General features: G+C 44.4%; 1 protein-coding gene across 1 annotated transcript; it reads left to right on the plus strand.

The window, feature by feature from the left end:
* ETFB (electron transfer flavoprotein subunit beta) lies at positions 1–14,252 on the plus strand. Its single transcript, XM_063311651.1, has 7 exons — positions 1–145; positions 2,177–2,335; positions 7,782–7,940; positions 8,837–8,899; positions 10,113–10,271; positions 10,912–11,099; positions 14,017–14,252. The coding sequence occupies exons 1-6, from the start codon at positions 83–85 to the stop codon at positions 11,080–11,082; spliced, it is 774 nt and encodes a 257-aa protein (XP_063167721.1). The 5' UTR covers positions 1–82; the 3' UTR covers positions 11,083–11,099; positions 14,017–14,252.
* The last annotated feature ends 1,005 nt before the right edge of the window (positions 14,253–15,257 follow it).

Here is a 15,257-nt window from a genome sequence, read left to right on the forward strand (position 1 = left end):
AAGAGAGAGCGGGAGCGCGAGAGAGAGTGAGCGCGATGCACGCGCATGGGTGGGCGGAGCCGCTGACTGCAAGAGGGGGAAGATGGCGGCGGCGGGGCTGAGGGCGATGGTTGGAGTGAAGCGGGTCATTGACTATGCCGTTAAGGTGCGCGCTGCCGGGGCCTTTGGGTTCTCCTCCTCCCCGACGCCCGGGTCGTGCACCTCGAAACGGCACCTGTCAGGAGCATCTGCACCTGTTTCCTGTCTGCGGTTATTAGGACCCGCCGTATGCCCCCAGGCCGGTGCAGATGCTCCTGAATTCGGCCTTCACAGGCTATATAAAATCTCCCTCCCGTCAAGCCCCTGCTTCCTCGGCAAGAATGCGGAACCGGTTTGCCGCGGCCTTCCTCCTAGGGTTGCCATAGCCGTGGGGTCTCCTGGTGGTCCCCCATCCATCACCTGACAGATAGCACGGTGCCGTCTCCTGTTATGGACCCCCAGAATTCCTCTTCACTCTGCTGGCTAGGAATCCTGGGGTCTGTACTTCTAACTGCGGGTTGGGGAAGGCTGGACTTGGAACCTCAGAAAATAGGCCGTGTTTGTGAAGAAGATTTAAGAAAGAATGAGGGCAGACCTTAGTCTCCTGCGAATGCTTTTAAGTCTTTTTGATTCCCTGCTTTTGGGGATTGCTAACTTGATGAAAAGATAGAGCAGATTCTTTCTTGCACTCCGTCTCTGATTTAAGATGTTGCTTTATTCCCTGCTCTTCCTCTTGAGAATATAATATAGTCCCAAATCCTATTTTATCCCCACCACAAACAGTCCTGTGGAGTAGGCTGGGGTGGCTGGCCTCAAGTCATCAGGGGAGCTTCTCAACTGGGTGGGCACTTGAATTCCAGGTCTCTTGGTCTCAGTCCAACACTATAAGCCAGTGTTTCTCAACCTTGGGAACTTAAGATGTGTGGACTTGAACCCCCAGAATTCCCCAGCCAGCATTTTGCTGGCTGGGGAATTCTGGGAGTTGAAGTCCACACATCTTAAGGTTCCCAAGGTTGAGAAACACTGCTATAAGCACTACAGTATATCCTGTGGCGTGCAGATATATCCTGTGGCAACACCAGCTGTGGGGTAGGTTGGTCTCAAATATAGCAAGTGGCTTAAAGTTACCCAGGGAACCTCCACGGTGGCTGAGAATGCATTTGAACTTAAATATCTGGTCCTTTTCCTCTCTAGCCACCGTGGAGGTAACTTTAAGCCACTTGCTATATTTGAGACCAACCTACCCCACAGCTGGTGTTGCCACAGGATATATCTGCATGCCGCAGTATATACTGTAGTGCTTATAGCAGTGTTTCTCAACCTTGGGAACCTTAAGATGTGTGGACTTCAACTCCCAGAATTCCCCAGCCAGCAAAATTGGTTGAAGTCCATACATTTTGGGTTTTTTTTTTAATGTGCCACATCTCTCATACTTGCACATTGTGGCTCTTGCTTAGGGATGTTGTGTCAATGCACAATAGGTAATGAGAAGGGGAAGATGGAGATAAGTTTTGACGTTCACTCCAATTCTCCCCATCTACCATTTGTGCTGCCTTTTTAAAAAAGATACTTTTATTTCCATAGTAAAACAAAAAAAGTATCGTGTGTCTCTTTGGAAATTTGACAGCATTGACTTTTGGGCTAAAATAATGCAATTAGATGAATCGGCTCTGAAGTTCTGTACACCAGAATTATGTGTTTCTGGCAAACTGACACATGACACATGGAAATAGAGTCTTGCCTAAGAAATTTATTCTCGGTTAATTTAACAGAGATCTTCAAGGTACTGTGCATTGTGTATGCCTAGTTGATCTGAGATCTGGTGAAATTAAACTACTGATTAGTTGACTTCTCTCCAGAAGTCAATTTGCTGGTAAAATGTGTGGTTTGTCTTCCTTGGGAGAGACAAAGCTGCATTCACTTAAATCTCATTCTGCTAAAGCAGTGTTTCTCAACTTCAGCAACTCTAAGATGTGTGGAACTCAGCTTTCGGAGTTCCCCAGCCAGCATGGGGGATTCTGGGAGTTGAGCTCCATACATCGTAGAGTTGCTGAGGTTGAGAAACACTGTCCTAATGAACTGGAAATGTTCTCAAAAAGTTGCTCCCTAGTTCTGTATTTCCCCGGGGTGCCTCTTTAACAGATTGTCTCCTTTGCAGGTGCGGGTAAAACCAGACAACTCAGGGGTGGTGACCGATGGGGTCAAGCACTCAATGAACCCATTCTGTGAGATCGCTGTAGAAGAGGCTGTGCGTCTCAAGGAGAAGAAACTTGTCTCCGAGGTAGTTGCTGTAAGCTGCGGCCCACAGCAGTGCCAGGTGAGAGTGCTTTCCCTTGAGCAGCAGGAGAAGCAAGTGCCTACTGTGTTTCTTGAAGAATAACTGCATGTAGTTTGGTCTATTTTGCCCACTAAATAGGAATTCTTTAGTTCAATACCATGTGGGGCCTTAGCCCATCTTGTTTAATAATAAATAATAATAAATCTAAAAAAGAAAAGTCTAAATCTAAAAAAATACCTGAAAACTGAACATTATGCTCTGAAACTTCTGTAATTCTTTTCAGTGTGGCCCATCAGTCTTTTATTTGTATAATATTTGGTGCTGAAAAATATCTGTTTCTGTTTTACTGACTATTGTAAAGCCTTTGACTGTGTGGACCATAACAAATTGTGGCAAGTTCTTGGTGGTATGGGGATGCCAAGTCATCTTGTCTGCCTCCTGAGGAATCTGTATAACAACCAAGTAGCAACGGTAAGAACAGACCACAGAACAACGGACTGGTTTAAGATTGGGAAAGGAGTACGGCAGGGCTGTATACTCTCACCCTACCTATTCAACTTGTATGCAGAACACATCATGCGACGTGCTTGGCTTGAGGAATCCAAGGCTGGGGTTAAAATTGCTGGAAGAAACATTAACAATCTCAGATATGCAGATGATACCACTTTGATGGCTGAAAGCGAAGAGGAACTGAGGAGCCTTATGATGAAGGTGAAAGAAGAAAGTGCAAAAGCTGGCTTGCAGCTAAACCTCAAAAAAACCAAGATTATGGCAACCAGCTTGATTGATAACTGGCAAATGGAGAAAACGTAGAGGCAGTGAAAGACTTTGTATTTCTAGGTGCGAAGATTACTACAGATGCTGACTGCAGTCAGGAAATCAGAAGACATTTAATCCTTGGGAGAAGAGCAATGACAAATCTCAATAAAATAGTTAAGAGCAGAGACATCACACTGACAACAAAGGTCCACATAGTTAAAGCAATGGTGTTCCCCGTAGTAACATAAGGCTGCGAGAGCTGGACCATAAGGAAGGCTGAGCGAAGGAAGATAGATGCTTTTGAACTGTGGTGTTGGAGGAAAATTCTGAGAGTGCCTTGGACTGCAAGAAGATCAAACCAGTCCATCCTCCAGGAAATAAAGCCAGACTGCTCACTTGAGGGAATGATATTAAAGGCAAAACTGAAATACTTTGGCCACATAATGAGAAGACAGGACACCCTGGAGAAGGTGCTGATGCTGGGGAGAGTGGAAGGCAAAAGAAAGAGGGGCCGACCAAGGGCAAGATGGATGGATGATATTCTAGAGGTGACGGACTCGTCCCTGGGGGAGCTGGGGGTGTTGACGACCGACAGGAAGCTCTGGTGTGGGCTGGTCCATGAAGTCATGAAGAGTCGGAAGCGACTGAATGAATAAACAACATTTGGTGCTGAATTAAAATTCTGAAAATCCTATATGTTAAAAGAATGTACTGGATGAATATTGTGGTCAATAATCAGAGGTTTTAGGACCATTTTTATTCATAAGTTTATTATTATTCCCTCATATGCATTTTCCAAAATTATATGTTTATTTCTGGGATAGAAGAGACTGCAAAGTATTTGGTCAGGTAATTCAGATAAATATTTCAGAGCTCCTGCTTCATTTGTGCAACAGTGCTTCTTAGTAAGATGGGTGGGTGTAAGTCTTTATTTTCCACAAATCTTAATAAGACGTTTATTCTGCGTGTTTTACTCCGGGTCCCTTATGCTGCTGTATTTCAGATCAAGAAGGGCTTGAATAGGATAAAATACTTTGCATATTAATGATCAGGTATATATAAATAGTTTCAAGACGTAGGCTGAAAACAGGTTGAAGTTAGGGACTTGAAAGAAAAAAAATCAAATGCGTAGGAATCAGCTGGGGGATGCATGACTCAGTGATACCGTATACGACTTGGAATCGTGACAGGCGGAATATGAGTCAGCACTGTGACGTAAATGCAGAAAGGCATACACAAGTTAGGATGCAGCAATAAAAATCCCCAAAGCACCAGAAATAATAGCTCCTCTGTATCCTTGGACCCTGTGCCGTGCCTATTTCTGGGCATCGGACTTTTAAGAACCATCCAGGCAAACTGGAACAGGTCCAGAGAATGGCAATGAGGGTGATCAGAGGACTGGAAACTAGGCCTTTGGGAGAGCTAGATACGTTTAGCCTAAGAAGTGATGCATTATTATTCCTCAAATACCCAAGAAGGCACAACCTGTTATCTGCTGTTGCAGAGTTCAGGGTACAGAATAGAAGACCTAAGTTGCTAGCAAGCAGGATTCGGTTGAACTTCTGAGAAATCAACAGGAATTACTTACCTAGCAAAGGGGTAAAGTAACCTTCACTGGACCTGTTCAAGCAACCATCGTTTGGGGAGATTTACAGTGTTCTGGAGTCCTGTACTAGCAGGCAGTTGAGCTCAGTGGCTCGGATGACCTTCTCCAACTTTCTAATTCTATGAAATAAACATTACTCATCTCAAGGGGCTGGGCGGGCTGGGCTTAGCTTAGTGTATCTCACCTTTCTGACCCTGGAGGTTACAAGCACTCCTTCCAAATGCATTTCACCCATTTTTGCCAGAAACGAGCTCGGATTCCTTCCTGCTTTCATGCAAAGCAGTTGAGTGGATGGAGGTCAAAAGAATGAGCTCCGAATCAGTGGCTTTACCTAGCTGAGTACGAAGGGAGAAGAGATGGGACTGGCTTAGCTTCTCCAAAGGGCCTGGTGGCCACCAGGCGGCGCCAGCTGCACATGGGAGAACTTGGTGACGGACTTGGGTGCACTGTGTCAGAGGCATCAGTGACATACTTCTTTCTCTCCAAATACGGGACAATGACTAAAGCAGCGGGGAAGAGTAGCTTGAAGCTTGTTCAAGACAGGGTGGAGAGAGCAGTTGAGATTACGACTGGGTTGACGTGTGCATTTAGTGAGGCTTTCTAGTCTGAGGCACAGAAGAGAGTAAAACAAGCCTTGGCAATTAAGGGATTCTGCCTGGAATATGTTTGTGCCTTACAACAGATCCAAGGCAAGCAAAGAGAGGGCTTTTTAAAAAAAAAATAATAATAATCATGACATCTACCAGTAAGAACCAGTTGCAAAATAGTTGCTTGGGGGTGGCGCTAGTGTCAAATGGTAATTCAGAGGATAGAAATCAGCTCCAGGAGTGAATTATGCCTTAGAGAGACTTGCACATGCAAATTTAATATTGCATTTGAGCGCGAAAGCTTATAGAGAGAACCTTCTTGTTGCTTTTTTATAATAATTTGACAAAGGCTGGTTTGCTTTCTATTGAACTTCACCCAGCAGTCAACAAAGAGAAGGAACGTATGTTCTGCTCCTTTCTGTTCTAGGGCCAGCCCAAATGCAAAGGCTCATTAATGGTGGTGTTGAAAAGAGATTTTGTCTTTTTCAGCACATACACTTTCTCATCACCTCGGAAGCCTGAGATGGCAATACGTTCCAGGGTTTCCAGTTCGTATCTGCGAAAAAGATACAGTCTGAGAGGTGGCAACTCTCTTAAAGCTGCTAATGGTGCAACGTTATGCATACATATTCAGAAGTTTCTCTTGCCCTGATCATTGGGGCTAAACTCCTAGCTAGGTGCTCAAGTTTGCAGCCTGAAACAGCTGTATAGCTAAGTGCAGTTTGGAACACAGACTGTATGCAGTCAAAGATGGTGCACCTGTTGTCTGCGCCCCAAGCTTTTTTGATAGTGTCTTTCTGTGTGTAAGCTTCGGCTTATGCCAGTACCTGATTCAGCTATGCCTCCTTTCTCCCCCCCCCCCCCCGCCAGACCTGGCTCTATTCTATTTTCTGTCAGCGCGGCTTCCTGACAGCTCCACCGTCACCAGTTATTTTCTGCACTGCTGCTCCTACTTCCTGATGACCTTCACTTGCTGGGTTGCTCTCATAGTCTTATTTATGTATTTATTTATTTATTTATTTTTCACAGCCCTTCCCTTCCCCAGGCTTCAGTCTGCTGCTGATATCCCTTAGTCTCAGAGATTAAGGAGGGAAGGGAGAAAAAAGAGATTTCTAAGGCTGCCTTCCCTTCTGCTACTGGTTATTTTCTCTTGTAATATAAAGGCCTGCCTGGCTCAGGGTTGCCTTTACAACCGCTAGCTCAGCAGCTTCTGTGCATCTGATACGGATGTGTCTTGTACCTTGGCTATGTTCCCAGTGGGGAGGCATCCCCTTCCCCACAGATGCTCTAACTGTTGCTATCAACAACGCTGGAAAAGCAATCTCCGGTTCATTCATGCTAGCATCGTACATCATTAAAACATCACATCAATTTTCTTTCTGCTCAGGCTAAGATAAATATTCCATATGGACAGCATTTCCACCAAATGACAAAATATAGGGAATAGATGTGCTAGTGGGAGACACACGCCCACGTTAAATCTCAGCCTTTGCTTTGAAGCTTCTTTAGGATAATATTGTTTCTTTTATGTTAGTTATGATGTCTGTTGCTAGTGAAGTGAATAGATCTGATTTGTGAATGGGGACCAGTGTAGTGGCGGCTTATCTTAGAAATGCTTTGCACCTTGGGCGAACTGGTGGGGCTGTTCTCCAGAGTGAACAGTCACAGGTTCTTTCTGTACAGCTTCCCACACTCTCCTCCCTCATTTTGTTGATCTGTTTTCCATCCATAGTGGGAATGCGGTTCTGGAGCAGAAGTTGGGCATACAGATTTTCATAGGATGCTCTTGATGTATGTATAAAAATGCAAGAGACATGGTGTTGCTTCTACTCCTAATAAGGCATTTGCGGGCATATAAATGCAAGCACGGTGTTAAATAGAGTCAAGAGAGATCTGGGTTCCACTTAACCATGGTGTTCATTGGACAGTCTTAACTTAGTCATTATTTTCAGCCTGCACTGCCCTGAGGGTGGTTGTGAAGGTGAAATAAGATAGTTCAACACATATTGCTTTGAATTCCAGTATTGCTGTTACTGAGGATATGAGGCAGCCCTACCAGGGAATCCTCAAGGCCCTTGGTAGATGTCTGTGTATTGTTTCGCATAATTGGGTTTAAAGCAGTGTTTTTTAAAACACTTTTTCAAGCATGCTGGCTGGGGAATTCTGGGAGTTGAAGTCCACACATCTTAAAGTTGCCAAGTTTGAAAAAACACTGCGTTAACACATTCCCTGTCTTAAGGGCTCAGGGCAGCTACAATGTGATGGTTATCTGTCTTTAACCTATCTTCCTCTAGCTATCCAAAGTTGGCTGAAATAAAAGCATCCTATCATGCTTTGGGGTGAGGACTGGGTTATGAAAACTACCAAGCTCTTACATGGTTCCCCAGTTGTCATAAGGCAGTGGCTGCAGAGTGCTTCAAAACAGGAGAACTCTAGGCTAGACAGCAGCTCTAGACCAAACTAGACTTTTAGAAACCCCGGGGAAGCAACGATGTTCAGAGACCTCCTCTTTCAGTGGTTGTTGCATCTGCAGGAGACAATCCGCACAGCCCTTGCAATGGGAGCTGACCGGGGGCTTCACGTGGAGATTCCTGCAAAAGACTACGAGAGCCTCACCCCCTTCCAGGTTTCAAAGATCCTGGCAGCACTTGCCAAGAAGGAAGGTGTCAATCTTCTGCTGCTAGGGAAGCAGGTGAGAGAAAAGGAGGGGATGGGCTGTGTTTGGCACAGATAAAGATACTGTGCGGAAATAAATTGTGTTCTGAATCTTTGGCTATCTTCAGCCAAGGCCATATTTCTAGCCCTTAACATTTTGGAGAAGGCAAAAGGCCAAAGTTCCCAACAAGCTGGCATTCTAAAAGTCAGAACAGAAAGTTTGGATAGCAACAGGGCAGGGAGCATGTGCATTTCCAATGTGATAAAATGAGCCTGGACAAGGAAATGGGCTCCATTGCTCAGCTGAGACACGTGGCAAGCAAGGAGAGGCCGATGCCGAAAGGGCCAAGCCCCTCCGGCCTGAGGCCAGAGGAAGCAGAGTTCAGTCTTGCAAAGCTGATAAGAGTTCCAAGAAAATGCAGGACTGGAGCTGATCCAGCAAGGCTTATGCAGGCCCCCTTGATAGCTGGAAAGCTGGGTTAAGAGCCATTCGGGACTTCAGAAGGGGAACGGTGAAAGATGCCACCATTTTGTCCTGCACTAGCTGAAGCCTCTGCTTCCGACCCTGAATAGGGGACCTGATTTTGTCACACCGTTACTGAGCGCCAGTGTTTCTGCTTTTGTTTCACGTTGCGGCCGATGACTTTGTTCAGAAGGAAAGGGCGGCATGGAGGTAGAAAAGCCAAACCAGCTCTGCCTTGAATTGGAAAGGTGTGTTTATTTGTGTGCGCACATAAGTATTCTTGTGATCCTGAATCAACATTCCCAAGCAAGGTTTTGCAATGAAGCCAGTCATCCACACATAGTAGTCTTCTTTGTAGTACATATTCCCCTGTGATTATTGGGGGGGAAATTAGCCTGTGAGACCAGCAATGCTTCCTTGTCTTTTATGTGACCTTCCCTCCCCCTCCCCCCTTTTTTTCCCCACCTCAGGCCATCGATGATGACTGTAATCAGACAGGGCAGATGACTGCAGCATTTCTTGACTGGCCTCAGGTAAATGAGAAGCCTCCCCGTTTGGGCCTGTGTGCTTAAAAGTTGATAGTTGTTTCCTTTGCTCCAGTGAGTGAAACATTCAGTTGGGGAGTTGAGTGGTAGCCTGTTACCTTGATGTCCTGGAACAAATTGTCTTGTAGTCAAGGAAGACAAGGAAGCCGGGGAGGCTGGCAGAGAGGCTGGAATAGTCTCTGCGCTCAGTGTAACGCTTTTCCCTGCCCAGCGGTGAAATACAGCAGCCTGTTGGCAGAGGCGCAGGATTCTGCTCTTTCAGCTCCCAGCTGGCCAGTGTAGTTCTAAGAAAGTTGATGTGGAAAAGCAGGAATTGTTCTCGAAAATCTGGGGCTTGCGTAGAAAACTTGGTCCTTTGAGATGACATTTCACTTTCGCTCATGCATTCACTGCCTACTTGCTTAGCTCGACTGGTTGATACAAAAATGTATATCTCTCCTGCTTCCTACGACTCCAGGATATAAATCTTTTTTGTTCGTTTGGGGTAGAAATCTCTCTGCCTTATATTAAAGGCAGTTAGTCCATCGGTCATGTTTTCTTCACCCTGCAAGAGGAATAACCCTTCACTGGAACTCCTTTTTTTTGTACTTGGCTGGATTTGTGGTCTAATCAGCGTGCAGGCAAAAGTTGTTGGTGTCTAGGTTGAATTTTATGCTTGCACAATGGTCACATTTCCAGAGAGATGGTCACAGCGATCTCTGCCTGCTTGACAATGGATTCAAGGGCAGATGAAGTGTGCAGGCCTTCACATGATTCACTGGTTTCCTGGCTATGACCTGCTTTGCTGTGGCTTTTTCCTTGGTGGGGCGACAGGCACGATGCCTGTCGCTTGGAGCCCTCGCAGCTACATCAGAGTCTGGCAGCCTCTGCTTTAGGGTATTTTAATTCTAGGATGTGTCGTGTTGTCAGAACTTAAATGCTCAGATTGGTGTGTTGCCACTGTGCCTGGAGTTTGAAGATGGCACTGTCATAAGCCATCTCATCTATGCGGAGGCAAATAAGTATTGTCTCTCAATCCCCACGTGTGGCTTAGAATTGTTTTAAATTGGGTTGGTTTGAAAAGGCTGCTAAACATTTTGAGGTGGGCGCAACGAACATAGCTCCCTGTCAGCTAACAGAGCACTAGTTTAAGGAGTTTCCATTTGGGACAAATCACACCTGCCCTGCTTTTAATGAAGCAGCTCTTCTTTTCCCTCGGCAGGGAACGTTTGCTTCAGAAGTAAGCGTGGAGGGGGACTGGCTGAAGGTTGAGCGTGAAATTGACGGGGGTCTAGAGACAGTGCGCCTGAAGCTGCCTGCGGTGGTGACTGCCGATTTGCGACTGAATGAGCCTCGTTATGCAACTCTGCCCAACATCATGGTAGGATCCTGACACCTCTTCCCTACTTGGCCGCTCCTTTCCTGCTCCAGCCAACCGTTTAAGTGGGTGCACAGCTTTAGGTTAAGAGAAGGACTTGCCTGAGCTGAGAGCAGGGCGTCTTCTTGAAGCTCCATGGCTCTGTAGAAGAGAAAGGTAGAACTTGAAGTCCATGGGATGCACATAGAACACTTTGACAGTGGCATCAAGGTCCTTCCAAAAACTGTTCCTGAACTGAAACATTGAATACGTCCCAAAGGAAAGCTGTAACCCCCCTCAATAAGGCTATCATTGTATTTAACAATTTAATTTTATTGTTCAATAGAAGTGAAATAGCCTTTGAATTTAATTTGTCCTCACCTTACCTTTTCCAATGCTTTCCACCCTGAGCAACGTGTATATCTTTGTTGCAGAGTTTGCATTCAGTTGCTTGAGACTGTATTGACATCTGTAAGCGCTAGAAGCAAAGTGCTCAAGTAACAAAAGGGGAGCTGCAGCTTTGCACAGAAGCTTTGACTGCCCCACTACTGTTGCTGCTCAGCATTCCAGGAATGGCAGGTCATAAAACTACAAAAGAACAAACTCTCCAGCAAAACTGGACAGCGATTGGTTAATTGTTCCCCATTCCAATCCTCTTTCACAGAAAGCCAAAAAGAAAAAAATTGAGGTGGTGAAGCCATCTGATCTTGGTGTGGATCTTACTCCTCGGGTGAAGACTCTGAGTGTGGAAGATCCTCCTCAGCGCAAGGCTGGAGTCAAGGTGGAAACAGTGGAAGACCTGGTTGCTAAGTTGAAGGAGACCGGGCGGATCTGAGCTCTTGGGTGGTTTTGGTAAGGAAAAAGGGTATGTGAAGTAAAGTGGTGCTGTATACAAAGCAAGATGCCATAACTTGTGCAAGATTCCCAAATTTGCAGGCACCCTCCAGTCCTCTAGAACTTCTATTCTGTTGAGATAAGAAAGAGCTACACAGCTCTGCATCCCCTCCCAATCTAGGCCTTCTGAACTATCACCAGATACTGCTTGTAAAGTTAGAAATCCAAGTTTTGAAGGCATAAGGACCTTTTTGCGTTTGATTTCTAAGATAACAAATTCTGTTCCCTTTTAAGTCTTCATCTTCCAGTGTTTAGTTATATTGTAGTGAGACTAATTAGTAAAACCCAGGATTTTGGGTGGGGTGGGAGCGAAGATGGAAATAGGTTCTGTTTTCTACCCCAGTTATGCTCCAAAACAGACCCCTTATTTTCTTCCATATAAGTAGATCTCTTAGAGATTTCTTCCCTTTCTTCATGGAAAAATATTAGTGTGGAAAGAAGAGCTGCAGAGGATTTAAGTGGTGGATGTTTGGGGCAGATTGGTATCAATATTCAATTAATTGTGTCCCCATAACTTAAAAGAATCCAACACATTTAATAGATTAATGGGCCAGTTGAGAGAACAGTCCTTGTTTATAGCTTTTACTGATGGACGTTGATATGGGAATTTCACACTTGTTCATGGCTCCCTAGAGAAAAGGAAGAAAAGTCACTGGATCCCAGCTTTATTCTCCCTGTCACTGTAGCCCACTTGTCTTTCCTCTCCTGCCTTTTTGCCCAATCCTTGCCATCATCTTTCAGATTCTTCCAAAGGCCTCAATTTATTTTTCCTGCAAAAATAAAGGAAATAAATGCAAATCTGCTTTGATTTATTAAACCCTTGAGCACTGAAATCAGATTTTCTTGGCTCTGCATGCAGCAGGGAATCAAAACATGCACTCATTGTGGTTCATAGCGACTTTCTTTTTTTAACACAGCCAAAATCAAGCCCTAAAATCTGCTGTCTTTAAACTGGAAGAGAACATCCAGAAATAAGTAAAGCATGCCTGAGCTATCATATAAACATGCACATTGATTGTCTTGTGAAGAAGGCAAAAAGACCAGAAAGTAGTTTCCTTTATTCAATTTATTGCACAGGTCTTCCTGATCTCAAAGATACTCATAGGGGGTCTTCCATTATTTTATTTCCCAAACCACAACTCTGTGATGTAGGTTGGGCTGAGAAGGAATGACTTTCCCAAAATCCTCTAGTGAACTCCATAACCAGGACTGGGCTTGAACCTGGGTTTCAGTCCAAGCCCAGCACCTAAACCACTTTGCTATGCCAGCTCACTTCCTTTTGCAGGCGCAGATTGGCTTTGATTTGGTTTGTCAGTTTGATCCATTCAGTTCAAAGTGTCAAGTTGTGTCAATTCAATTTTCCAAATTAGGGCTTTTTTTCCTTTTGCGTGGGGGGAGGGAAACCACTTTTTGTGCAGATATTAAAGCTTTCTGAATTGCCTCACCAATTTGAATGCATTTGACTTGACAATTAAAGCAAAAGGTCGATTCAGTTGAATCTCCTTCATACTGAGCCTCCAGATCAAGGCTTCATGCTGCCCCACATTTCCTAAGATTTTATGTATGAGGTTTCCAAGCACCCGGAGGTAGAAGCAGGGGCTATTGACTGATGAGTCATCCCTTGGATTCTTTTTACTGTTGAGCCATCTTCTCATTAAAAATGAAAATAAAGGATGCAAGAGCTGTGTCGCTGTCCAGCCTTGTCTCCAGCAGCGGCCAGCCAGATGTCCCTTGAAAACTCTCAAATAATAGCAGTCCCCAGTTCTGTTGGATGCATGTCAGTTTTAGAGCTATACAGTATTGGATCATGGGAGTTCTACTTAACATTCAAGATCCTAGCCTGTGATAGGCCTCTTTTCGTGATATTCCCCACCTTGCTGTTTTTAGCAAGCTAAGTAAATGGTCAGCAGTGTTTAAGTCTTCGTGTTTTTGTTATTGACTAGATACAGACCTTTCTCCTGAAATTACTGCCAATAAATGAGCATATCGCTCCAACCCTGAATGTTGATGTTTTGTAAGAAAGAACAAACCTTCAGTCATTTATAATAGTCTAAAAGGGACATGTACCATCCCTTGGGGCCTCCTCCCAGATCCCTCATCATAACAGAGCCCAGTCCTTTGGGTTCTGTTGGGTTTCCTCCCCTTAAGTGTGCCTAGAACTTTTCATAACATTTAGCAAGAAATGAAAGGATGCTCCTAATGTGGCTGTGCTGTAGATTTATATAATGGTTGTAATTGCTACTCCATTCTGGGAGGATGAAAATAAACGTTCATTTTACAAACCCCAGGAGGCTAAAAGTGTGTCATCTTCCATGGTACACAAGCCGTTGAAAGAATAAAAGAAATCCATTAGATGTCTTCAAAGATTAAATACTAGGCATTGGTACATGAGAAGAATCCATGTTCTCATGTTAAAGAAAAACTCATTGCAGAAGCTGATTATCTGACTTGTAGGGCAGCTTCTTCCCGCCTGGTTTGTCCCACCGTTTCAGTTTGTCACTTCCATCCTCCCCAGCTAATGGGGCTTTCAGATACCTGTAGAGTTGTGAAGTTTGTAGTTTAAAACAAAAAAATCGACATTGGTCAACAGCTGGTGCAACATTCCTGAATTGAACTTGGTTTTTTTTTAACTCTGAACATCCTTAATCGGAAGAGAACTGGCTTTTTATAAAAGTTTGGACTCTCTGATAACACATCCTTGCTTGCCTTTTTAATTTATAAAGTACCCCAACCTGTAGGTGCCATACAGAAATTCAGACAGACACCAGAGGCTAATTTTAATTACTCATTTGTGATGGAACCCCGTTTCGGAGGTTCTGTTTCTGAGTGTAGTGATGGTGACAGGCATAAAGTACCCCTTCCTTCTCTCTTTCAGCCTTGCCTTGAGATGCTGCTACAGGTGGATCCCCTGCTATAGGAGTGGGTGTGGCCCTCAGAGAGCCCAACTTCCTGTCTCTTGGGGACCGGTCCCTCTGAAGTCATAACTGTGCTGCCTTCTATCTCAGCTGGCCGCCGGAAAGAGCCAAAGGAGAGCTTAATTCTATTTTCTGTACTAATGATGGGTTGGTTTGCAATAAATATCATGTGATCTTTGAAGGTGCTTGGAGCAAATGTCATGTCTCTGCTGTTTCTTTGCCTTCCCAATTAATTGCTTCAATCCTCCCTCAGTAAATGATCTGCCCTAGGCATTCAGAATGTTTTTTTTTTTTTTTGCTTTTAATGGCCCATGGTTTGTAGATGTAGTGTCTGAGCAGCTCACCTTGCAAATCATAGTTGGAGGCTAACTTTCATTAAATGGGTTTAGGATTTGCAGAAATTTAGGACTAGGACTGAGTTCTTGTTGGCTTTTAGGCAAAGAAAACAAACCAGTGTCCTTTTCTCTACACTCCGTGAAGATACTTATATTGGGAAATATTCTGAGCATAGCCTTCTGTCATTTGTTGCCAACAACTCTGGCATCTGAAAAAGGTAGTTAAACACTGTGCAAGTTTATGCTCTATTCAAATAAGTCTCAAGGGTACTGCTGAGCTCAGCCTTTAAATAATAATAACCTGAAACTGACACAGCTGTCAATATCTAGAAGCCCATTCACTTCGGTTGCCCTCTGGTTGCCCTTCTATTTGTGTAGGCTGGCTCTTAAATGAAGCAGAGAAAGAAGACCTACTTCGATTATCTAACGACGCTTTATAGATTTTCCAGTTCCCTAAAATTAGCATACCAGGGTTGATGGCTCCGTCTTTCCAAGATGGACGTGGAATGCCCTTTTCCAGGGCTCATGTGATCAAAGGGGCCTTTAGAAGCTTTCTTAAAGGCTGGGCTTGGCCCAAAGCCTTGCTTGCATCTCATATTCGTAAGGGAAACGAACAGCGGAAGGTTCATTGACAATGCACATCTAATGTATGTCAGTTCTCCTCTTCTTAAGATAAGGAGAGGAATGCATGAGTATGGTTCACCTCTTAAAACATATGTGCAATCCGTGTGCTTTCCCTTCACAAAGAATGTTTCACCTCCAAGAAATTTCCACTTATGTAATCACACACAGGATATTTATTCATAACATTAAAGGAAACCAAACAAACTTTCTTAAGTCTCTAGGTTGGGATGGACTAACCCCTG

The sequence above is a fragment of the Candoia aspera genome, chromosome 10 (genome assembly GCF_035149785.1).
Source record: "Candoia aspera isolate rCanAsp1 chromosome 10, rCanAsp1.hap2, whole genome shotgun sequence".
NCBI lineage: Eukaryota > Metazoa > Chordata > Lepidosauria > Squamata > Boidae > Candoia > Candoia aspera.

Bases quoted from the DNA above. Each gene is read 5' to 3' on its own strand.
- ETFB (XM_063311651.1), top strand. From the start codon at position 83: ATGGCGGCGGCGGGGCTGAGGGCGATGGTTGGAGTGAAGCGGGTCATT. The intron at 146-2,176 runs GTGCGCGCTGCC...TCTCCTTTGCAG, and splicing joins TCATTGACTATGCCGTTAAG to GTGCGGGTAAAACCAGACAA. The intron at 7,941-8,836 runs GTGAGAGAAAAG...TCCCCACCTCAG, and splicing joins TTCTGCTGCTAGGGAAGCAG to GCCATCGATGATGACTGTAA.